General features: G+C 38.8%; 2 protein-coding genes across 11 annotated transcripts in view; one reads left to right on the top strand and one right to left on the bottom strand.

Annotated features, from left to right (window-relative positions):
* PHKB (phosphorylase kinase regulatory subunit beta) overlaps positions 1–3,133 on the bottom strand; it is an 80,088-nt gene extending 76,955 nt beyond the window's left edge. For 2 of the 7 annotated variants that reach the window (XM_037409178.1, XM_037409181.1), the window contains exons 1-2: positions 2,949–3,128; positions 280–392 (exon numbers count right to left, since the gene is read on the bottom strand). In XM_037409178.1, the coding sequence (XP_037265075.1) occupies positions 280–334 (55 nt within the window). In that variant the 5' untranslated portion in view covers positions 335–392; positions 2,949–3,128. Of the gene's footprint in view, positions 1–279; positions 393–1,192; positions 1,272–2,948 lie in introns of all 7 variants that reach the window. The other 5 variants (XM_037409177.1, XM_037409180.1, XM_037409176.1 and 2 more) reach the window with 3 other exon arrangements.
* A 53-nt stretch (positions 3,134–3,186) lies between these two features.
* ITFG1 (integrin alpha FG-GAP repeat containing 1) overlaps positions 3,187–23,414 on the top strand; it is an 88,136-nt gene continuing 67,908 nt past the window's right edge. Inside the window, exons 1-6 of one of the 4 annotated variants that reach the window (XM_037409185.1) lie at positions 3,187–3,466; positions 6,894–6,966; positions 8,412–8,557; positions 10,216–10,273; positions 10,883–10,957; positions 14,631–14,725. In XM_037409185.1, the coding sequence (XP_037265082.1) occupies positions 3,292–3,466; positions 6,894–6,966; positions 8,412–8,557; positions 10,216–10,273; positions 10,883–10,957; positions 14,631–14,725 (622 nt within the window). In that variant the 5' untranslated portion in view covers positions 3,187–3,291. The remainder of the gene's footprint in view (positions 3,467–6,893; positions 6,967–8,411; positions 8,558–10,215; positions 10,274–10,882; positions 10,958–14,630; positions 14,726–23,414) is intronic. The other 3 variants (XR_005107683.1, XM_037409182.1, XM_037409184.1) reach the window with 3 other exon arrangements.

Genomic DNA, 23,414 nt, shown 5'->3' with positions numbered 1-23,414 from the left:
CATCTTAAACGAGAAATTTCGGTTCAGAGATTGTTACGCTGACAGATACTTACAAGAACACGAAGCACAAACAAAATACGAAGATCTGAGTGGTAGATTTTAAGCTAGGTAGATTCCAATTATCAGAAATTTTCATTGAAAGAGCTCACATTTTTAAGTTCTACTGTATAGTGCTAAAAAAATGCTAACACAAAACACAGCATAAAACACAAAACACAATTATTTCTTGTTGAGTTAAATAGCCACAAACAAAACCAAAACACAGAACGGCACACTTACCAAATTTTAAAAAAGCATGCGCAGAGGAGGCTCTGTCATCATCCAAATTGGCCATTTCAAATTGGTGCAGCTAATCACAAACGTCTCAGGCTAAGCTACAGTAATTTTCAAAACTGTTTAGTAAATGTTAAAGGCAACAAGCATTAAATTAAGTGAAAGCAATGTTAGTGGTGTTATTAACATGACAGAGTGCTCAGCGTAAAGGGTTGCCACATTTCATTACTTATTGTGTTTCCCTCTTCTACCCCAAAAATTGGTTTTATTTTGCTTTTACTGTCAAAAAAACAATCCGAGTAAAATGACACAGTCTACACTAAGTCCACCTTTTGGACATAGACAGGAGCTTCTTTATTCAATAGGAAATTTGCTACTAATGCCAAAAGGTGCCAGATAAAATCTATGTGATATATTTCAAGATTAAATAAAAATACTGATTTAACCACTGCATATAAAAGTGTTAAGTAATAGTAAGCATAGGGAGCTAAAATTCTGCTTATGCATAGTACTGCTTTTATCCCATGTGGAATTTACACTAGGCCATTTCTTGCAGTCATATGTATTGCTTATGGTACCGAATATCTCAATTTTTTGAAGGAGAACATCTTCCACACTGGAATGCACAATAAAAAAAAAAAACAAAAAACACTTGTCTTCATAGTTACAAACAGTATTTTCCAAATCTTTAAAGAATTTTATGTTTTTTAAAGTAAACAAAATTTCAGGGGTTGCAGACTGGCCAGCTACTGAATATCTTTATAATCTGCTCCTAACTGTTAATTATTACAGTAGCAAAAAATGAAACAGCACTCTATTGCTCAAGGAAGGGAAAGAAAATATTTTCAATAAAATTTGATTTTACTGGGAAAAATGTAATTCATAATTTAATATACATAAACATGAAGATAGGGATTACCTCCTACAGGACAGTGTCTTAACAGGCACTCACGCGTGTCTATATTCCATGTTTATTATATCTTACTCCAAGCATCACCCTGAAAACAAACCCAGAACAGTAATATTTGTAAACTGGGACTCTGGAACATCCACCTGGGGCCAGTTCAGAACAGTATGGGAAAGTTTCAGCCACTTTCAATGACTATGCCAACCATGTCTCTTTCTGACAGTGCTAGAAAAAAAAAATACAAAAGCTCTGAAGTTAAACAAATGTCAACATACTTTATAAGATGCAGGAGTAAATTTGAGAAAACAAGAACATGATTTTCATTTTTAGGTAAGAATGTTGCCTTATATATTAACATATATAGATATAATTTTATTTCTAAATCAGCTTTTTTATCAGAAAAGCATTTCAGCTAAAATCATGTTTATTTCTTGACTAAATGTCTTCAGTCACTATAAAAATGACAAAATCTCTATGAACATGAAAAGAAGTAAACTACAATAATAATCTGTCATTGTCACAAAAGACACTTTCTTATACTGTTAACAAAAAATTAGAAGGCAGCAGCAGTTAAGAAAAATTCAAGCATTTAATATCATCCAAATGCTTTCTGCAGCCACAGGGCCTGAATCTGCATGGGAATGCCCAAGTTAGCATGCTGCCTTGTGACTCCAGATTCACGTACTCATAACGCGCAGGTTCCAGACTATTTTGGAGAGCTCTACGCCTATATTTGTAAATCAATTTTCAGATAACAGTACCGTGTCATCATAATTGGCCACAAAGTAACAACTCATTTACTGAACCATCTTAATCATGGTATTTTGCAAATTAATACTATACATAAGTAGAATTTTTAAGGCCATATGAATCAGGCCAGTCTTTAATCAGCCAACTCTCTTTGTGAGAGCCCACATAAAGCCACGTTTTCTTTTCACGCTGTCTGATCACTCATTACCGCAACAGAACCAATCAAATATGCAAATAAGAAAACAATGATTGAGTTTTACAAGCACGTATGACATATAAATAAACACCACTTGGATAATTTGGAAATTTTTTTACATTAAAACATCAGCAATTAAAGCCCTACTAAGTCTGTACTTTATTTGAAAAAGCAACTTAAAAATCCTGGGTTTTGACCTTTGTAAATTCAAGCCAACTTGGTAAACATCCTCCTTTTATTTTGGCCAGGACGCAGCTGCCACACAGTCCAAGTTCAGAACCAGAGATTCTCACGTTAAAAAAAATTACCCAAGGGAAACCTGGCCAAAGCCGGTACTTTTGTGTAAGCGCCTACAATTCTGAACTGCTTCGTCTGTTCGGCACCTTTGCAAACCTGCAGCATCACTCCCAGGAGCAGCTACCCCTACAGCCTCGCTGCCACCTGTAAATCATCTGAAACTGCCTCGCCAAGGACACCCGTTCTGGAGCACAGCCCGGCCCGGCCCCAGCAGCACACCCGGCGGCCCCGCAGCCTGCGCGGGGCGAAGAGCGGGGCAGGGCCGCAGCGGGGAGCGGGGCAGGGCCGGGCCGGGTCGGGCTGCTGGGGGGAGCGGGGCCGGGCCGGGCCGGGCGAGGCCGCGGTGGGGCCGGCCCTGAGCGCACGCCAAGCTGCGGCGGGGGGAGCAAACACAGCCACCGGGACAACGTCGGCCAAGAGCTCGGGGAGGGCGGCGGGCAAAGGGCGGGGAGGAGCGCGGGAACGGGGCGGTTAGCGAAGAAGGGGAGCCCCGGAGCTGCTCTCGGGCAAGCCGAGAGGTCAGACCTGAACGTTTAGAGCGAGCCCGCAGCTCCAGCATCTTCCAGCTCACATCGGCCATATGGGCCGCCGCAGGGGCCGCTGCCGCCGCCATCCCGACGAGGACCCGTCACCCGCTCCGGCCCGGACAGCTGCCGTCCCCTTAGCGGAGCGAAGGAGCCGGGTGGCGATCTCCCCTTGGTTACCCACGGCAGCCGTAAAGAGAGCGGCGCAGGCTGTCACGGCGTTGTCGCAAAGCCGCCGGGTCAGTCCCGGAAGCAAGCCGGCGGTTGCGCCGGGCGCACCCCTACGCTGCCGTAAGTGATGTGAACGGGGGCGGCGGCGGGGAGCCGGGCCGTGTCGCTGCAGGATGGGGGGCGGCCGCCGCTGGCTTGGGCTGTGCTTGCTGCTGGCCCTGGCGGGGCCCGGCGCGGCCCTGCAGAACGTCACCGCCCAGCTCTTCGGGGCCGAGGCCTACGGGACGCTGGCGGCCTTCGGCGACTTCAACTCGGACAAGCAGACGGACCTGTTCGTGCTGCGCGGCGGTGAGCGGGCCGCTGGCGGGCTGGCGGCGGGGGAGCTGGCGGGGGGCGCCAGCGCCGGCGGCTGGGAGCGCCCCGGGGGTGTCAGCAGCGGCGGTCGCTGCGCTGCGGTCCCGGTTACGGCCCAAGGCTTGCGGGGGCACCGGCGTGCCGCTCCGTCCCGGCGGCGCCGCGGAGGGCGGCGGGAAGAGGCACCGGTTGCTCGGCGTGGCGGACGGGCCGGTGCCCGCTGGGTGCTGGTCGGAGGGCGGCCGTTCCTGGCGGAGGGGTCCCGCCGGGCAGCCGTGGCTGCGGGGGCGCCGGCCGCTCGGGCCCGCAGCGCACTCGGCCTGCGCGGTGTTCGCCGCGGCGAGCAATAAACCCGTTTTCAAGATTAAAACTGACGTGTGCTTTGCTCCTGAGGTGCCTCCTGTAGGGAAAAATATGTTTCCAATATGCACTAAAATACGGCTTCGTACAGAGGAGGAAATAGCTTTCTTTAAAGTTGAATTTATGGTTGCAAAGTAATGGAAAGACTTCGTCTTGTGGAGTGCATGGTTGCAGACTGGGATTTCGCTCCCGCTTTTGCAGCGTTTTGGGCAGCGGATGAACGTTTCCCAGCTGCCGAGGGGCCAGGTTGCCCCGTTAGCCCACCTGGGATGCGGAGTTGCAGTGGAAGGCTGGACACGTGTGTTCCACGCGGCTGTCATCTACCATGAGTTTCTGGTTGAGCTTCAGACACGGGGCACCCAAAAGCAGAGCTTATTGTCAGCAGTCAGTGTTATTTGCAGGTGTTGGGTCATTTTAGTCGCTTGAAGCTACATGTCAAGATAAATTTATTCCTAAATTCACCTCTTTTAGTCCTCCCATCTCAGAAATGCTTCTGTAAGTAGCTTTGGTAAAGCATGAGTGAATTTCCCATCTAGTTGAGACATTGAAATACGTGGTTCCTTGAAAATGCTCCGCCAGCTCATCAACTGAAAAAATGCACTGAAAAAATGAATGTCAGTGACAAGAGGTTTATTTTTTACATTCTTATCTTTCAGATGAATGCATATAAAAATGTGAATAGATAAAGGTTTAAAAGTGAGGCTCATGGTTTCTTCTTTGCTTCTACACAGCAGCAGTTGCTATAGTTTTCCTACTTGATACTTTCTGTTAAAAAACAATATGAAACAACCTACTTGAAAACATATATATATATATATATATATAAAACATATAACTTCAGTGTTGACAAAAAGTAGCTTGAAAAATTTACAGAACCTTCTAAACAAAAACTAGTAGGCAGTTTTAAGTAGTGCTGAAGAAATGAGCACTGGAGATAATACTAGACTTGAAGGAACAGTGAGATGGTAAAGAAGCCCAGTCCTAATTATCCTGACCCTTAATAAGGAAATGTGGATGACATCTCAGGCCTTTTTCTGAATTTATGTTACTGTTCAGGTCTTGAATTACTTCAGCTGAAGTGATTGAGAGTAATGTTCCACATGCTCAGATGCATGAAAGGAAAATACTCGGAGATTTGTAAGAGACTGTAAACTAGCTAAATACAAGAGGTCATCTAGATCCGTAAGTATCATGTTGCCATGAACAACTAAAATTACCAGTGGACCCTGGACTTTTGGACTCAGTTTTTGAAATTAAAAATATATGAATAAATGGGATTGTGCATACACATCCCCATTCTGTGCATAGACCTACAAGACAGGTAAAAGTGGGGAAGCTCATGCTGTTTGTGTGTTCAGCCCACCACCTTCTAGTTGTGTTAGATGTGTCTTCTAATAGTACGGGGCAGCGAGAGATCATTCCCCTATTCAGCTTCTACATTTCACTAGGGAATTTTGAAAATGTCTGTGGTGTCCTCACTGAGATGTTCAGTCCTCTCATCTACGTAATTGTTATTTGTATGGAAACTGTTCCCTTTTTTCACAACCTCTTATGTACTGTTTTATGTTTCTTCTGTGTTTTGTTTGAGATGAGAGGACAAGATCTGCAAGTAGCATCTAGGATGTGTGCATTATGGATTGACGTAGTAGCATGGTGATTTTGTTTTCTGTTCATCCAATAATATCCAGTAGTCAAGTTTGTTTTCACTATTGATGAGTGCTGAGCTGAAATTTTCATGAATCTATCTTTAGTGATGATAAAATCTCATTTCTGAGTGGTATAATTGACTTGGAACCTGGTATGTGTAAAAACACATTTGTTTCATCATCATCATCATTACTTTACCACATAGATGATAAAAAGGCAGGTGAAAGTCTATAGTGTGAAATTGGAATTACAAGTTTTAGCAGTCAACCCACAGCTTTATTATCAAAAGCTTAACCAGCCAGCAGGCTTCTTCACCTTACGGTGTGCCAACTTTTTCAATCGTCTGTGGATGATGTGTAGTGTAACCCAGGCTTTATTAGCTTGCCAGATGGGACTGCACTAGTCGCCTCAATCCATTTTGAAAGGGTTTGTTTTCATTTACTCGTTTGTTGGCATATTCTCCTTGGCAAATACGTTTATGGCAGTTAGCTGGTTTTTTGTAGCCAGGAAGCTTGTATTCTGCTATTTCACAGCTGTGAACTTTGTCATGGAATGATGCTCTTGAAACGTATATGGTAGCTCTAGTTTGGAGCCATAGTCTATTAGGTAACCTAGTTCTTGCAGTTTGAGATGCTACAGGTGAGTTTCATGGACAGTGCAGAAAACAAACATAATAGAGGATGAGTAAAAAATATGTTTTTTTCTTTAGCTCTGAACTTTAATTTTAATTGCAGAAGTAAGTGCGTGTGTATTGTGGTCTGCTGACTGAAAATATATTTCATTGTTGAAGTGATTTTTTTTTTTTTAATTTCTTCCCTGAATTTCAGTTATTTGTGCAACATAGAATATGGGCTTTTATTTGGATCCTCCTGCAATAATTAAATGATAGTGCCACCTCTAAATGAGGAAATGCTGCAGGGAACCAAGTTACTTCTATGAGTTTAACTTAAAGTGCTTTTGTCAGCTGACTTGGGACAGCAGTATCAGATCCTGCTATGTCAGACAGCATTGAAAGAATTCAGCTGAGTTAGCTTTTAAGCTTTAATTATTTGTGTTGAACTGATGCCTATTACTTTTCCACGTGTACTGTTTCTTAACTCCTTATAGGAAGTTTTATTTTAAGCAATGTGGTAACAGTGGCAGAGAGAAAGGTCTAACACTAAGCCCCAGAGAAGATTGATATCAGTGTTCCTTTGAGATGCAATTAGATTTATAGGTTGTTTTAACTATTAACACAAAAAAGTGCTCGTTTTTTCCCTGTTGAGTGAGGAGGAGGTAGCTGTATGGGAAGTGTTTCAAAGTTTTTGCTACTGTGAGGAATGACTACTTGTGGCATACCTTTTTAAATGTTTTTTTTGTATACATACCATTTACAATCCTCCTCTGTTACTCATCATCTTACTTGCTTTTGCAGGGAATGAGTTGATTATCTTTCTGGCTGACCAAAAGGAACCCTACTTTAAGCCCCGTGTTAAGTTACCAATGAAGTAAGTATTGTTACTCAGGGTGAAACGATGTAAGTGGTCATTTTTCTTGAAGGCGCATCTCTGCAGGCCGTGGGAACATGACTGGAATTGTCTGTGCTGCTGTTGTGTGTTTGACTTGTTCAGCTTGCCCTTAGAGTTGCAGTTCTGTAACCAGTTTCTTGGTTAATTTCCTGGTAAGTTTCTGGTTTGATTTGTTTGGATTTTGTGGGTCCCATGACAGAATTTGTTGGAGATGAGTTTTGACATTCATATTGTTAACTAATAGGTGTGACTTCCCACCACCTTCTGGACTTTCAATGCTTCAGGTTTTTTTGTCATCTAATTAGTATTAAAAATACCTGTAACTTGGAGTATTTTTGCAACTGACATGGTTTTTTGGGACTTTTATTTCCTAGTAAGGCAAACTACCATTCCATATCATGGGTTAAAACGTTTTGGCAGGTAGTATTAGTCTCTGTCCCAAGACATGTTTTCAGGGAAATTGTTCTAGTTGCTGTACTTTCTAATAGAATCCAGGCAATATCATCTGTTTAGAAAGCGATAGGGAGGGAGAACGCTGTGCTGGCATTTTTGTGTTGACGTCTGTTCCTTTCTGAAGTTTAAATGTGGCTTTAAAAAAAGCATCATGTTTTAGTAAATGTAAATAATCTGTGTGTTTATTTACATAGATATGTATAGTTTTAACCACAGTAGTATTATAGGATATGTTACTGCTTATGAATAAAGCATACTAACAGTATTATGTCTATGAAAAGTTAAATCGCTGTTACAGCTCCACTTCATCTTCTGTAGTTCTATATATTTTTATTTATTCCCTGCTGTCTTAGAAGGAGCTTTTGTTTAGTGCATTAGAAGTCATCTGCTTCTAATTCTTGACAGAATGACCCATGTTTGTGCTCATAAAGCAGAGTCTCTGAGTAGGTAATAAAGTAAAAAAGAAGGAAAGAACAAACACATTTAGTAAGATGTGGCAGAAGATAGGAGATGATATTGTCTTTAAAAAGATCTAGCTATCTGTCGGACTACTGCTGCTTAAACTGCTCCTGTTGCTTTATAGTCTTGCTCTTGAAATACAACCAGAAGATCCTGCTCTCTGAAAAACATTTTTGAGAACTGGTTCTACAACAAATGAAGGGATTTAATGAAGTCTGGATAGCATTAACAAATAGGATATGGCTGCCTGTTAGCTGAATTTTAGAGTTAAAAACTTCCTTCTTCCTTAGAGGAAAACAGCTTGCAGAATGCTTGATTTTAAAGTTACTTTTGCAGTGATACGGACTTCATAGAAAGCCAGATTGTTGAATGATACTATTGTATTAGACCAGCTAATAATAATTGGGATGAAAAGGCAAGCCTTTGAACGCACAAGTACTTTCTGTTTTCATGCACATCTTTGTACTGTTATCTGCATGTGGGTTTTTTTATTTGTTTGCTTTTAATTCTAGATCTCTCGGTGTTACCATAACCAGTGTAGTTCCTGGGGATTATGACGGTGATTCACAAATGGATGTCCTGCTGACTACCCGGGCACAAAATCATGGCAGAGATGAACTTTCAGTGTTTATTTTCTGGGGGCACAATCAAACATTAGGTGAGTTGCTGAGACAGCTTATTTATAAGATTGTTATGCTTTTTAATAATTCAGAGTACTGTGAGAAAGTTGTAACTCATTCTACAGTGTAGTGATTGTTTTTACAGTGAAAATAGGGATTAGCAGCTATGTGGCTTCATACACATATATTATCTTGCTGTTAAACTGTGTAATTAATAAAAGAGAACAAAGCTCAAACTCTTGGTTTATATCATGCAACAGACATAACCAAACAATATTATAGTTAGACCGTAACCTACTAACCAAAGAGCTACTTCTCATGGCTTCCCCATTATGCATGTCATCTTCACAAAGATTATCTCAGAAGATGTATCCTGAGTTTAAAATGTGCTGAGAACCTGGTGTAGAGTTTAGTGCGTAAACTTTCAAAATATCATACCTAAATTTACCAGCAGTAACATAACACTCTTATTTCTGTTAAACCTTAAATTCTTTAATGAAAGTGATACCTGGTTTTGGGAGGGAGATTTCTAGAGTCTCCTTTACTGGAAGTTTTCAAGAACTTTAGAATCAAGTTTTCAAGAAGAGTCTTTTAGCAGTGTTGTAGCTGGTTCTGCCTTAGGGTAGTCAGGGGCTGTGTGAACTCTTGAAGTCTCTTGTTTTCTGTTGGCTTTGTTTTGGGAAGAGTTTAGGGTTTGAAGAACAGAAAGGCAAAAGAAGATATACTTAAGTCCACAAAAACTACTGAAGAATATTCACTAGTATAAGCAACTGTGTTACAAAATAATTTCTGGTGAGGCAAGTGATGGCCTTAGATAAGGTAGCTTCTGGCTTTAATCAGAGGTGAAACAAGGGACCTGGGAAAGTGTACTGGATCAAGTATTAAGAGAATAGGAGGTATCTGTAGTATTGTAATTAGGAATTGGATTAATTTATGCTGTCTTGCTTCTGCATAAACAAATATTGGGAAAGGCAGAAATGAACATGTGGGGCTTAGAAAAGGAGTCAGAGGTTAAAAATGCAGGCAATGGTCGGTATGTGGTGAGGCTGCTGGGAAGGGATGTGGTGCCTGCTTGGGTAATGGAAGCGTGACAGGTCAATAGGAGGGTACTGTCATATAAAATATGGAAACTGGAAGAAGAGAAACATTATGGAGAGGTCAAGGAAATGGGGATAATGTGGCAAGGAGTTTGGATTACAAGTAAAAATCAAGTGTGAGAGGTGATAACCTGATAAGGACTTAAAATCCTCACTTCCTATTTAGGCAGTCTCCCTCTAATCCTTATTCAGACACTCAGTGTACGTGATTAACTGTGTTCTTCACAGTGACAAAACATTAAACAGAGGTTTTACATAAAATGTTGAATTCTTTGACTGTCTTCATCCCAACCATTTCAGATTTCATGTGTCTATGTCACTGCAGTCATACAGAGAAGTAGGGTTCACTAAGATCTATTTAGAAGAATTTGTTGAAGAGTTTAGTGGAGAGAGAAGAAGCTTCAGCATATTAATTGTAACTCACATTTCCTGAATAATTTCAGGAAGCTATTTGTTTATGTTCAGTGCTGGCTGACTTGTTTTTTTAAATCATAAAATTGATGGTTGTAAATTAGCAGATGAAGAAGAATTGTGTCTTAAGTTAAAAATGCAAATATCATAACATATTGCTAACTGAAATTAATATTTTCTGGTTTTAGATCTTAACCATAAAACTATGTTAAATAAGACTTTTCGTGATGAGCCTCTAGTAATGGAGTAAGTATGACCTACTTTTTTAGAAAACATTTATAATGGTGACTAAGAGCAACTTAAATCTATTTTAACACTAAAAGTTGAAATGCGTGCACTTCATATTTCAAGAACAGGTTTGTGTAATGTCAACTGGTCTAACAGAAGATGACAAAACATACCAGTTGTCTTTGCAAACCTTGTATATTATATCATCCTGGCAATAGTAACTAAATAAGCTTTTTTTTTGTTTGTTTTAAATTTCAGTACTTTGCTTGATGCAGAAAAAGAACCATTCATTTTTTTAGCGAGGTCTGTAAAGCTGGCTGTACAGACTGGCTTCTTAGACTGAGAAAATATCCCTTTCACAGTGCCCTTTCCTCTGTGTGAAATTCTGAACAAAAGAGAGGGGGACTATAACTGGAAAATCAGATGCATGGCATAGTGTAAAATATTGAAAGAAGTGTATTACTACCAGCAGCTCAGACAAGAGCCAAAATTTAGAAAAGACTACACAGCTGAAAATTCTTCACTGCTTGGTTGGAAAATGGTAGCCAAATATGGGTTAACTTAAAACTAGTTCATTTCAACTCCTATAATGACTAAGGTGATACTGAAATTGTTTTGCATTTTCAGCTTTAACGGAGACTTGATTCCTGACGTCTTTGGTGTCACAAATGATTCAAGTAAGCCACAGATATTGATAGGCGGGTAAGCTAAGGGTTTGTTTATTAGCATGAATTTTAATAACTTATTCATTGTGCATCCACTTCTGTTCTTATTGAAGAGGCAGAAGACTCACATTTAGCTGCAACTGTGCAAACATGAATCTTCTCTCATTTCCATGTGTATCTTTAAACATTCTGTGACACTGCATCTAGTTTTGAAAGTGTTATTATTGGGGAATTAGTTGTTTTACAGGGGAAGTAGACATTCCATGAGAGCTGAGAAAACAAAAACCTTGTTATTTGACATAAGAAATAGGATAATTGTTTCTTGGAACACTTATAGTCTCCTTTCTTTAGCACACTTTGGTATTTATTATTATAATCTGTATTAGGGAGTGATGTGCTGTACAGAAATACAAACCAAAGATCTTAAGTAGCACCTGTAGAATTTAGGCTGCATGTAGTCTAATAGATGAAGTGACAGTTTGATGATGCATGAATTACTTCAGATCTTGTAATATAAAGGGTGGCAAAAGGAAAATGCACAAAACTTTGGGGTAAACTAAAAAAAAATAAAAAAATTCAGCTCTCATATACCAAAGAAATAAATTGTAATGGGAAGGTTAGATAGGATGGGAAATCAAAAGCGTAGGAAGTGCTAAGTGTAAGGGTCTTAAGCCTTATGTTATATATTCCTATATATTGAGCTATATATATCTTTTCATATATGAGATTCCTAAAGAGACATAAGGTAGAGGCAACTTTAAGTAGCAAGGTACGTACGTGTACATGGAAGTGTTGTTCCTGTATTGTAACTTTTGTTTTAAGGAGCGGCTAAGGCCGCTCTTCAGCAAGTAAAGTTGACTGAAGTCTTACGAGATTGCAGTAAAGGGGACTGAGTTCCGTTATTAAAGTTTTGGCTAGCCCTGGAATGTCGTGAATGAGACTAGCTCGCAAATACTGGGATAAAAATTATTATATTAACAGCATACTCAAATGTTTAGTAAGGACTATGCAAAGGATTATTTTTAACTGTTTTGAGTACGAATGCTGAAATCAAAGCAGAACAAAAGAATGGATGTCTACTGATTCAGAAGAGCCAGTATCTAAACAAAAACTAAGAAAATAGCAATATTGCTAATACTGGGCAAGATGCCAAAGAACTTTATATCTGTCTTTTGAAACTGTTACTTGTTAAAAACACTACTGAACCCTAGAGAAGGACAGTTCACATTCTGTTCAGTTTTCCTGGTAGCTGCTTTGGAAGTTTGGAGTCTGATAAATAAAAAGAAAGCTTTGGCTTTTGAGAGCTGTTAGGGTTGTATATTTAAGTCACACACAATTGGTGTGACTCTGGTTAGTGAAAGTTTCATTACTGAACAGGATGATTTTTATTTTTTTTTACCAGCTACAAATATGGGTCTGTACATCTTCTGTGACTTGCCAAACCAAACTTAGCTTACATTCAGTCTTTGATTTCTGTAAGGAAGAACTTAATTGATAGTGTTGTGGGTTGGGGCATTCTTTGAAAAAGAGAGAAGCCTTAAAAGGATACTTGAATTAGAACTTTGCAATTTAGAGGTTTTTTTCTCTCAATTGCCAAAGTATGTCCTCAAAAGACAGAGAAACTATTTTTAAGATGTGGGTTGGATTATAAATGTCAAAATAAATACATTGGTCTTAGCTTTCTGATATGAAAACCACTCCTTTTGAGATTTTCTTTTTGATCTGTTTTCTTTTGACTAATAATAATTCCCATTGAATAACTGGAAAAAGTAGGAAGTGGGCTTGTGTTTTCTTAAGAGGATTGGACTTTTAAATCAGTTGTTTGTGTCTTCTAACTTGCTATTTTGCAGCTTTTAAGTGGAACTTGATAGGATTTCTTGAATATTATTTAGTAACATTAACATAGAAACTTGCAGCTCTGTTCTTCAGGAGAAATCCAGGTGTTGGTGTCACAGCTTTTTTAGGTTTGCATATGATCAATAATTAAGTTTATTTGCAAAGGAGTGTGTTAGGAAGTCTTTGCATTCCAATGTAGCTTTATTTAGTTATTGTTTCAAAAGAGGTCTGTTACCAGCAGAGAAATCAATGAGATGATTACTGTGTCTCTATGACAACAATAGATCAGCTTTATGTGCATCTCCACGGCCCTTAAGAAATGTTTAAATAAGGCTTCCCCCCACACACCCCATCAGTGAGTTTAACAAATCTATACCAGTTGTTCCTAACTGCCTATTTTGCTTTCCTCAGAGATTGGTCAGAAGTGATGTAGGGTAAATAACATTTCATTGCGTAAATGGGAACTATAATTTTCTTGGCAATAGCTTTTTGGTTGTTAATCCCAACTTGAATTTTATCACCATTACTTTTATTTAAATTGATGGGTTATGGAACAGAGATTTCAAATTCACAAGGGAGTTTCTGAACACCTTGCAATGATTATATATTGAAAAATTGTATGAGTTTTTGAAGATATGGAAAACTGGGAGAGCTTTAGTTCATTTTTGTTGAAGAAATGCATCCAGTAATATTAGCATAATGCTTACTCATTACAGACCAGAATAAGATTAAGTGCTATAGGTAACAGGATGAGCAATGTCTTGTACATGGAAAACAGCTTTATGTCATCTGCTTATAAAAGCATTCATCTGTTTTTAATCTAAAATGTTTTTAAATTTATATTAGAGCTTTATAACTAACTTTCTTGGCTATCTTCAAAACTGAATAGATGAAAAACCTATAGAGAATATTTAAAATTTTTAAGATGAAGTGATTCTTTTTAACATTTCTAAGACTTAGTTATGATCTTTGGGAAGCAATAAGAAGCCTATTTCTTTTTTCTCACAATAAAATGAGTCATAGAAGATAAGGACTTCAGTAATATGTAGGTGATGTCATTGGAATAAACAAAGTCATTACAGACAGTAATGCTTTTGTATAGTGCATTCTATAGTGTGTATTGACATTTTTCTGAGGGTATTAGCTCAGGGTTCTGAAAATAACGTATCTGATGATTCAACCACTGTGAATTTTGAAGGATTTGTTACATTTCAGTGCGCTGCTAATAGGGAGGTTTGCTGGAAGTTCAGTCATTTCTAGAACACAAACCAGCAGGGCATTTATGTTTATAAATACGTAAAACTATCACTTGCTTGGGAAATTACATAATTAGCCTGTAGTCCATCGTAACATGAGAGTTGAATTCTTGTGTTGATTTTTAAGTGACTGAAAATAAAGTCCATTCACATGCAGCAGGCATGAGCTGCTTTAGCAGCATGTGATTGTGTCCATTTTTGCTCATTGTTATTAATCCTAAAGTAGATTTCAGAAGTACCAATAGTAAAACTGATTGAGGAAACTGGGGAGCACAGTGATCAGTGTCTCAAGATTTACGGTCGAAGTCTAGGCACTAAATTTCACTTCATAGGCAGTAAGACTTCTCTGTCTACAAAAAAAAAGTTACTCTAGAAAATTATTAAAAACTAACTGAAGCCCCTGTGCTATGAATCATCCTTTGCAGAACTTTTCAGGCAATTACTCTAGTTACTTAGTATATTATAAGCTAAGTAGTAATTTTAGCTTAGCATTAGAAGAGCATGCTTGCTGTTCAATTTCATTTAAAGTTTCACAGTTATTTTTATAAAAGGTATACTTTCATGTCGAACAGTCCCAAAGCATTGATGAAATGTATTGCTTTTTACTTTTGTCTGTAGGAACTTCTCATGGCATGCTGCATTGGAAACTCAAAGTAAAATGTATATACCGCACTCTCATGCTTTTATAGATTTAAATAATGACTTCACTGCTGGTAAGTCATAAAAAGTGTTAAATACCTTCCTAAAATTACGTCTCGCTCTAAGTATACAATCTAATGCATTGCAGTTTCCTTCTAATACTTTAGTAAATTTCATTGATGATCCTAAAGAATTGGTTCTGGAATGTTGTATTCAGTGATCATATAACTTTGCTACTTCTGTGGGTTTTTTTTTTATTTTTAATTATTTTGATATCTACAATTTGAAAATTCAGGGTTTAAAAGCATAACTGCCAAAATGAATAACTTAAAAACATTTCCTACTTCTTGATGATAATGTAATCAGAGCTAATGCTTGTTCTGAATAATTCTGTGTTCCTCATTGAAGCATTGTTACCTGTGCTTTGTGATGCTGTACTCTAGTATTCACTTTGCAACTCCATCAGAAGCCAGGCTGCATTTTCTTAATCTTGAGTCTGGAAATAGTTTTATAGTTCATTCAAAGAATGTTTTCAAGACTGACTTATAATTTGTTTCTTGAAGATTTCAGTATTACTTCATTCTATTTTGTTGTAGTTAATTTTATCAGTGATGGAGAAAATAACGTGTGAGACTTTGTTCTTCTATTAGTGTATGAGCAATCCTCTAGCCTATTTATAATTCAGTGTTCACAAACGAGTACTGGAGACAACTTTTCTTATGGTAGATAAACTGTATTTTTCCTTTGGTGGTGGCTTTGGTTTGGTTTGGGTTTTTTTTGTGAAAAACACAATGCAATTTAGCCTTCAGTTACCACTATTTATCAGGTATATACGTGATTCATACCTCCAATCCCATTTACATATTGTGCTAAACTTAATTTCTTCACACTAAATGAATTCTGAAATGCTTTATCTTCTAGATTTGCAACGTACATCAATTCATATATGGTAATTTTGGAAAGATAGCTTATTATTTTTCCTGTTTAGTAGCATGGGAACGAGGGAGGAAAGAGTCCATAAATTTAATTAAGATGCTTATAATTGTTGGGGATTAAGTTAATTGCTTTAGCGTGTCGTCAAACCTTAATATTCAGTTCTGGCACACTGTTGCATGAAGCTGTCAAGTGAAAATTCGAACTGGAAAATTAAATATACGGTTGCTTACCATAATCAGTGTGATGTAATAACCAATTCTAACACACTTAATTCTACAAATCCTTTGTAGTTGTGTTTTAGTGGCATGGGTAGTGAAGATGAGCATTCCAGGTAGCATTTTAAGATGAATATACTGAAATCGAAACTCACAGGTAGGTAAAGGTAGGAAGTCTAAGTTGCTTACATAGATCAATCACAGATGTTACCATTTTTTGCAAGTGCACACAAAGGTTTTCAGGACAGCTAACAGGGTTAAGAATGTCCACAGAGTTCCAGTTAGTGCTAGTGAAGTATGGAAGTTCCTCTATTAAATAAAAATGAAAATTGGGATCTTTGTGGGGGGGGTTCTGGGAGCTTTATAGGTTCACGTCTACATTCCTATCTCAAGATGCGAATAGAAGCTTCTATGAAGCACTCCCCTTAGAAAGATCCTGACTTTTATTTGCTTGTAACAGCAAGGATATAACACCTCAGGCTGAAATATGTGTTATTACAGAAACCTGAGGAAAATTTCAAGGAAAATAATTCATTCTGAAAAGAAAACTGGAGCAAATGTTATCATAGAATTATTTTCTTTAAAATACTTCTTTGCTTCTAAGATGGGTTGCTGTCCCTATGAAAATTGGACCAACTGTGTACAAGGCATATGTTGCTGAAAAACAATGCCTCATCAATGATATGATGTTTCATGACTGATGTGTTATTCCAAGACTGCCTGCTGCCAAACTGAGAAGTCACCAATTGTCTGTTCCTGTCTGCACATTTATGGCAGCCCCCTAACATCAGCTGTAGTAATTGTGCAGAAGCTGGGGCTGGAGGGGAATATAGTTCATTTTCACTGGAGTTATTAAGCTGACCCAACTTGCTATACAGCTTCAGGATTGCCAGAGCCAATGTAAGCACAGAGAGAAGGTTGACTCCTCGTAGTAGCCGCAGTTTTAGCCTGCCTTTAACCAAGCATGAAATTGCACCTTGAGTCTCATTGTGCCTCTTCCAAAAAATACCTGTTTAGTGTTATCCCCACGTCTCCTTTAATGTCTGTTTGTCTGTACAGAGTTGGGTGACTCATAGAAGTAGTCATAAGAATAGTCAGCTGATACAAATTAAGAAAAGGGCAAGCAAAAAAAACCCAACAAACCCTGTATGTAACTGTCTATACAGTACTGATAGTACTGTAATTCTAAACGCATTTTGCCAAACAGGGCCAAAGTAAGGTGCTGGAATTGCTGCATTTTGCCCCCAGCTAGTCCTGTGTCTTGCTTTGTGCAGTCTGGATAGACTTTGCAGAAGACGGCTAAATGCTCCTCTGGTTTAAGTAAGCTTTGTTCCTTGTCAGCGTAGCTGGAGCAGTGCAGTCTTGCTAAAGAAGCAAAGAGAGGAGTGCGATCCATATTGTGTTATTTTTCAACAGTCGGCGGAGTCTTTTACTTACTGGTTGGTTTGGGTAGAGCTAGTGAAGAGCGTTCTTGTGACTTGGTATTCACCCACACTACCATTCTTGAGTTGGAACAAAACCTCCTGGTACACAGTAGAATCATACTAGTGAGGAGGGGGGCATTGTTGAGGGTGCAGGGGAATGGGGTGCTGCAGTGGATGGCTATGAACTCTTCAGAAGGGAGAGGCAATAGGGTGGTCCTGTAAGTTAGGGAGTGTTTCGACTGCCTAGAGCTTAATGACAGTAACAACAAGGTTGAATGTTGATGGGTAAGGACCGGGGGAAGGCCAACAAGGCAGATAGCCCAGTGGGAGCCTGTTACAGACCACCCAGTCAGGATCAAGAGGCAGATGAAATATTTTACAAGCAGCTGGGAGAAGGCTTACAATCAGCTAGCCCTTGTTCTCATGGGGGACTTCAACTTACAGATGCGTGCTGGAAATACAATATAGTGGAGAGGAAACAGTCTAGGGGGTTCCTGGAGTGTGTGGAAGATAACTGCCTGGCACAGCTGGTCACTGAGCCAGCCAGGGGAGATGCCCCACTGGACCTGCTGTTTACAAACAGGGACGGAGTGGCAGGTGATGTGGTGGTGGGAGGATGTCTTGGCAATCATGAGATGACAGAGCTTTTGATTCTCAGAGAAGTAAGGAGAGGGGTCAGCAGAACGGCTACCTTGTACTTCTGAAAGGCTGACTTTGGCCTGTTTAGGAGCCTGCGGACAGAGTGCCTCGGGAGGCAGCACTGAAGGGGTCCAGGCAGGCTGGGCATCCTTCAAGAAGGAGATCTTAAAGGCAGAAGAGCAGGCTGTCCCCATGTGCCAAAAGGTGAGCTGGCAGGGGAGAAGCCTGGCCTGGCTGAACAGAGATCTTTGGCTGGAACTCAGAGGAAAAAAGGAGAGTTTATGACCTCTGGAAGAAGAGGCAGGCAGCTCTGGAGACTACACGGATGTTGGAAAGTTATACAGGGAGAATATTAGAAAGGTGAAAGCCCAGCTGGAACTCACGCTGGCCACTGCTGTAAAAGATAACAAAAAATGTTTGTTCAAATAAGTTGGAAAGAAAAGGAGAGCCAAGGATAATCTGCATCCTTTGTTGGATGCAGCAGGGAACATTACCACAAGGGATGAGGAAAAGGCTGAGGTGCTTTTTGCTTTCTTGCCTCAGTCTTTAACAGCAAGACCAGCTTCCCTCTGGGTACCCGGCCCCCTGAGCCGGAAGACAGGGATGAGGAGCAGAATGAAGTCCCCGAAGTCCAGGAGGACACAGTCAGTGACCTGCTGCTCCATTTAGACACGCATGAGTCTATGTGGCTGGGTGGAATCCACCTGAGGGCACTGAGGGAGCTGGTGGAGGAGCTTGCCAAGTGGCTCTCCATCATTTATCAGCAGCCCTGGCTAACCGGGGAGGTCCCAGCAGGCTGGAGATTGGCCAGTGTGATATCTGTCTACAAGAAGAGCAGGAAGGAGGATCCAGGGAGCTACAGGCCTGTCAGCCTGACTTCGGTGGTGGAATCACCATCCCTGGGGGTGTTTAACAAACGTGTAGATGGAATGCTTAGGGACAGGGTTTAGCGATGGACTTGGCAGTGCTGGGTTAACAGTTGGAGTTGATGATCTCAGAGGCCTTTTTCCAACCTAAATGGTTCTATGAATAGCCTGCATGCTGAAATCCCGTTGTCCAAAAGACTTGATAATCATGATGTTTGATGCTGCTGTGGTACTTTTTGACTGAAAAATTCAGAGTATTTACTCACATTGCTGCTATTCATGAACAGGAAGATACAGTTGTACCTAAAGTAGATGCGCTGGTTTTTGTTTACAAATAAAAAATAGTTTTCCTGAATATACCATCTTTACTTGTTGTTCCTTGGGTTTTTTTAAGACCTTTTTCTAATATTCTGCAGTGTTTTGGGGCTCTTAGTAATTCTGTAACAGATGCATTCAATTCAGTGATTTTTAGCTGGGCTATTTTTGGCACTCTGTCATTATAAACAGCTTAGGAGATGTAAAGTGTGCTTGACAAAAAAAAAAAAAAATAGAAAAAAAATCCTCTCTGGGCTGAGAATCTTTTTGCTAGTTTATTGCCTAACCCGTTTTGAACCTGCTGATATTAAAGCCTCAAAACAGAGCTTTTAATTGGCACACTTCTCCTGCTCTGCGTAAAAGGAAGTTGAATTGTTATGATTTCATTGTATGAGAACATGTTCATAAGGATGTTTTTAATCCCTGACAGTGCTTCACGAAAGGCTAACTGTGTAAAGATTTTTATAATCCAAAAATCCTCTAACCAGAACAAAGATAATACTAATCTTTCTTGGTGAGATAGTAATGCTGCTGCTGTTTTTAAATAAAGCATCCTCCTGTAGAAATCACAACTGCTTAGAATTTTTAATTCAGGAAGTATTTTGGGTTAGGCGAGAAATTTTATATATAATCCATGCAAAAATTTTTACCGAAGCATTTACGTGTGTTTTACGGATAAAGTTGAGACAAAATTTTCAAATGTCTTCTGCATGTGTTGCCCCAGGGAGGGTATCTACCTCACACAGTGGCTGAGATTGGAAGGAATGTCTGGAAATGGTCTGGTCAACCTGCCTATCATTAGCGTACCTGCACTGAGATAGACTGAAAGATGTGGAGACATTGTAATGACCCTTGTTAGAATAGGGCTGCTGGATGTCTAGTAATACATACTCACACACGTCATTAGTTCTTTTTGACAGCTAGCTTAAGAAAATAATTTTGAAGCTAATAATAATAGGCTTGTCTGAATAGGTCAACATCAGGTGAATCTTACTGAGCTTGAAGTGCAGGTGAGCATTTCCAAAGCAGACTCCTCCTGTCTTAAAAACAGCATAGCCTCAAACTGGCATATGTACGTAATGTGACTTGAGAAGTATCTGTGCAGTATTTAACTCTTTGACTTACGGTGAAGGAGGTAAAAAGTAACTTTTTTGCCTTTAGTCCACTTGAAGTAAAATGGAACTTGGTCTGTCTCAGTAATGCATCTCAGACGTGTTAGGAGAGGGAGAGAATACTGTTTAACTGAGTAAACACTGTGCGATATGGTCATTACTCTGAAGATTTTACAACTGAAATACATGAACCAAACCATGGAGAAGAAGTGTTATAGCTGGAAACTGGGGCTGATACAGGTAAAAGGACTTGATAAAGACCACCCAGAAACGATACAGAGATGGGTACCAATACAGATTGTCTACTTAAAGCTAGACAACAGACAAATACATTTTGCTTATGCCATTGTTGGTTTGCGCCACATTCAATATTTTCAAATAAATACTTCGGACCAGGCTGAAATTTAAATTTAGCATGTGTCTCTAGGTGAATGCTGATTAGACTGTCTTAACGTAAGCTGTCATAGGTGAGTTTAGAGTGCTTTAGATAAAGTTGAAATTTTTAGGATAGCAATTATTTTGCTACTTTTTTATTTTTAATTAGTTAACTTGATTGTTTATATTTAAGACATCCTAAAATGTCAGATGTTCATTTAGGACTAATGCTGTCTTTCTAAGCCAAAATTGTAGTACTGAATTACTTAGAAAAAATATTATTAATAAACAATTTGTATGCACTCAAAGTTGCAAGTTGTCGCCCGAGAAATAAGGTCGTGGCCCTGCAAATGTTTTTAAGATGTTCAGATGTATCACACAAACTGCCTTGGACTGAATCCTGTAACTTCATACTGTACATCTGTCAATGTATCCTTAAATGCTATGAAAAATAGCTGATGTATTAAATATTCTGTGCCTTATTTGGTTATGTGATTCCAAAGCTTGGAAATACTGCTTTTACAACCTGTCTTGTGTTGAACACTAGCACATGGTGTGTATAACTGCAGATATTTCTGGAACTGTTTATATAAAATGAAGGGGAAAATCATAAATTTGATTTTGGGGAAAACTAAAGTGGAGAAATCATTAGTCAGAAACAGCTTGCTATAAGCTAATTGCTAGTCTCTTTACTGATTTCTGATGGTTAATTTTCTTATATTGTTTTGCTTTGGGAATCTAGAAACCTAATGTACCAGAACATTTACAATGTGTTTTCTTTTTGAATTCCCACTCCTTAGTTTAAATGCGTAAATGTAGACAGTTTTCTTCTTGAAAACTGATCATTCAAATCACCAGTGATATTTCTGTTGTAATCATTTAAACCTGGATTCTGAAGACAATGTAATGCTCGATGCCAGACTCTCTGATTATATTTTTGGTGAGTTTCCTGCTCATGGAAGCTGTTAGTCGCTCTGCATATAATATTATCATCAAAGCTTATTTTATGCAGTAGATCCACATTTATTCTCTATTAAAATAACCAGTCTCTTTATGTTTGCAAACAAATTATCTGGTGGTTTAAAACTTACCTTGAGTAGTATTTTAAAACTGTAGGGGTGTGTATGTATTTCCAGTCAAATCATTCTTTCTGGTTTTGCCCCCTCCCTTATGGTTTGTTTCCCCAAAAATAAATATTCAGTAATGCCATGTAACTATTTCATTCCTTGAACAGGTACATTTTTTAATTTCTTAACTGCTTTAAGCTTTGATAGCAGAGCTTACTTGAGAGTTTACAGCAAATAATGGAGGCAAAAATTGTATCGTTTAAGATGCACAGGACGTGTTCTGGAGAACCTCAATCTAGGTCCACAAGCTTTTGTTTGTTTTTTTATTACTTTCATTTTTACTATTTACAAAATTGTTATCTCCAATTAAAAATGGTCTGTGGTATGATCTATTACCTCTATTCCTCCACTTGTTCCTACAGCATTCAGTACGACAGGAGGTTCCTGGTTATAAGATGAAGCCAGAGTTGTTCAAATGAGCTTCATCTCCTCCTACTGCTGAGATTGGTCTACTTTTGCCAGTGCCACTTTTCTTACTCATAGCTTACCTCATGAAGAGAATTAAACAATGAGTAGAGATCTTGAGGGAAAAGTAGCTATTTTAACAGAAGTTTTTACCAATCTTTCTGAAAGAACACATGACCTGTGCTATCTGCTTAGCCATTTCAATTTTCAAATCACCATTATAAGTGTCTCAAAAGCTATTCCTTCTGAATTTTTTAATTATATACTAATACGGTTATATACGCTGGATGGTACTAATGATATTTTTATGGGAATCAATATATAGGTGAAAAGTACATTGGTTCTGCCTCAAAACAGCATTTTGGTGATAAAGCATGAATGTGAAAATGAGTTCTGAAAGCACTCTTACCACTGATTGGTCATCTTTTATTGCTTAAAACAATATTGTTGCCTTTACTCGGGGCGGGGGGGGTGGGGGAACGACCCTAAAAGCAAAAGACACCAACAGAATTTTTTGTCTGAAAACTCATGTTTGAAGTGCTAAAACCCAGAGGAACAGTCCCACCTGCTCTGCATATTCAGAAGCATAACTATTCAGCATAGATCTAATTTAGAAGTTTTCCACTTAGGTGATGCTTTTAAATTAATACATATGATTTTTTTTCTACAGTGTTTTTTAATACTGAAAGGGATTTTAGTGCTTACTTGTGTTGTGCATAATTATTTATCATCTGCTTTACTAAATAGTTCCAGTAAACACTAAATTTTGGAAGACCTGTTTGAAAAGCAGATTAAATTCACAACTTCTTTTATTGTAAGCACATTACTTAAAAATTTGCCAACACAAATTATCTAGTTTGGAACATTTGGAGTCCTTTTGCTTTGCTTAAATTTTTCAGAGGAGGAAGTTACTGAAAGGAGGGGTTCCGTAACTTAGTTTCATATAACTAGAACCTCAAATTCATAACAAGTTAATTTCAAACTCATTAGTGTTGGTACTTCTACTCATATCCATATTGTGAAAGGTAAATTGCTGTAGCTAAGCAGTAGATGTATTCCATTTTCTCTAATACAGTACTAATGCCAACTTGACAAATCTGAATATGAAATGATAGAGGGTTTCTCTACCTGAATGAAAAACTTATGAACAGAAGCACAAAATTTGTCAGGTTTCATTTTCCATTTCTGTGTAATAAAGAAATAAAACTGACTATATCTAACTTTATATGAAATTAGGTTTGAGCATATTAAAAGCGGTGTACAACCAAAGTTATATAAGTACAACTAAAAAAAAAAGTAAATGTTTTGTCTTTAAATAGTGGTTTTTTCCTACTGGTAGGTCAATCCGT

This window comes from Falco rusticolus, chromosome 15 (genome assembly GCF_015220075.1).
Source record: "Falco rusticolus isolate bFalRus1 chromosome 15, bFalRus1.pri, whole genome shotgun sequence".
Lineage (NCBI taxonomy): Eukaryota > Metazoa > Chordata > Aves > Falconiformes > Falconidae > Falco > Falco rusticolus.
This window is presented reverse-complemented; position numbering and strand designations above follow the sequence as displayed.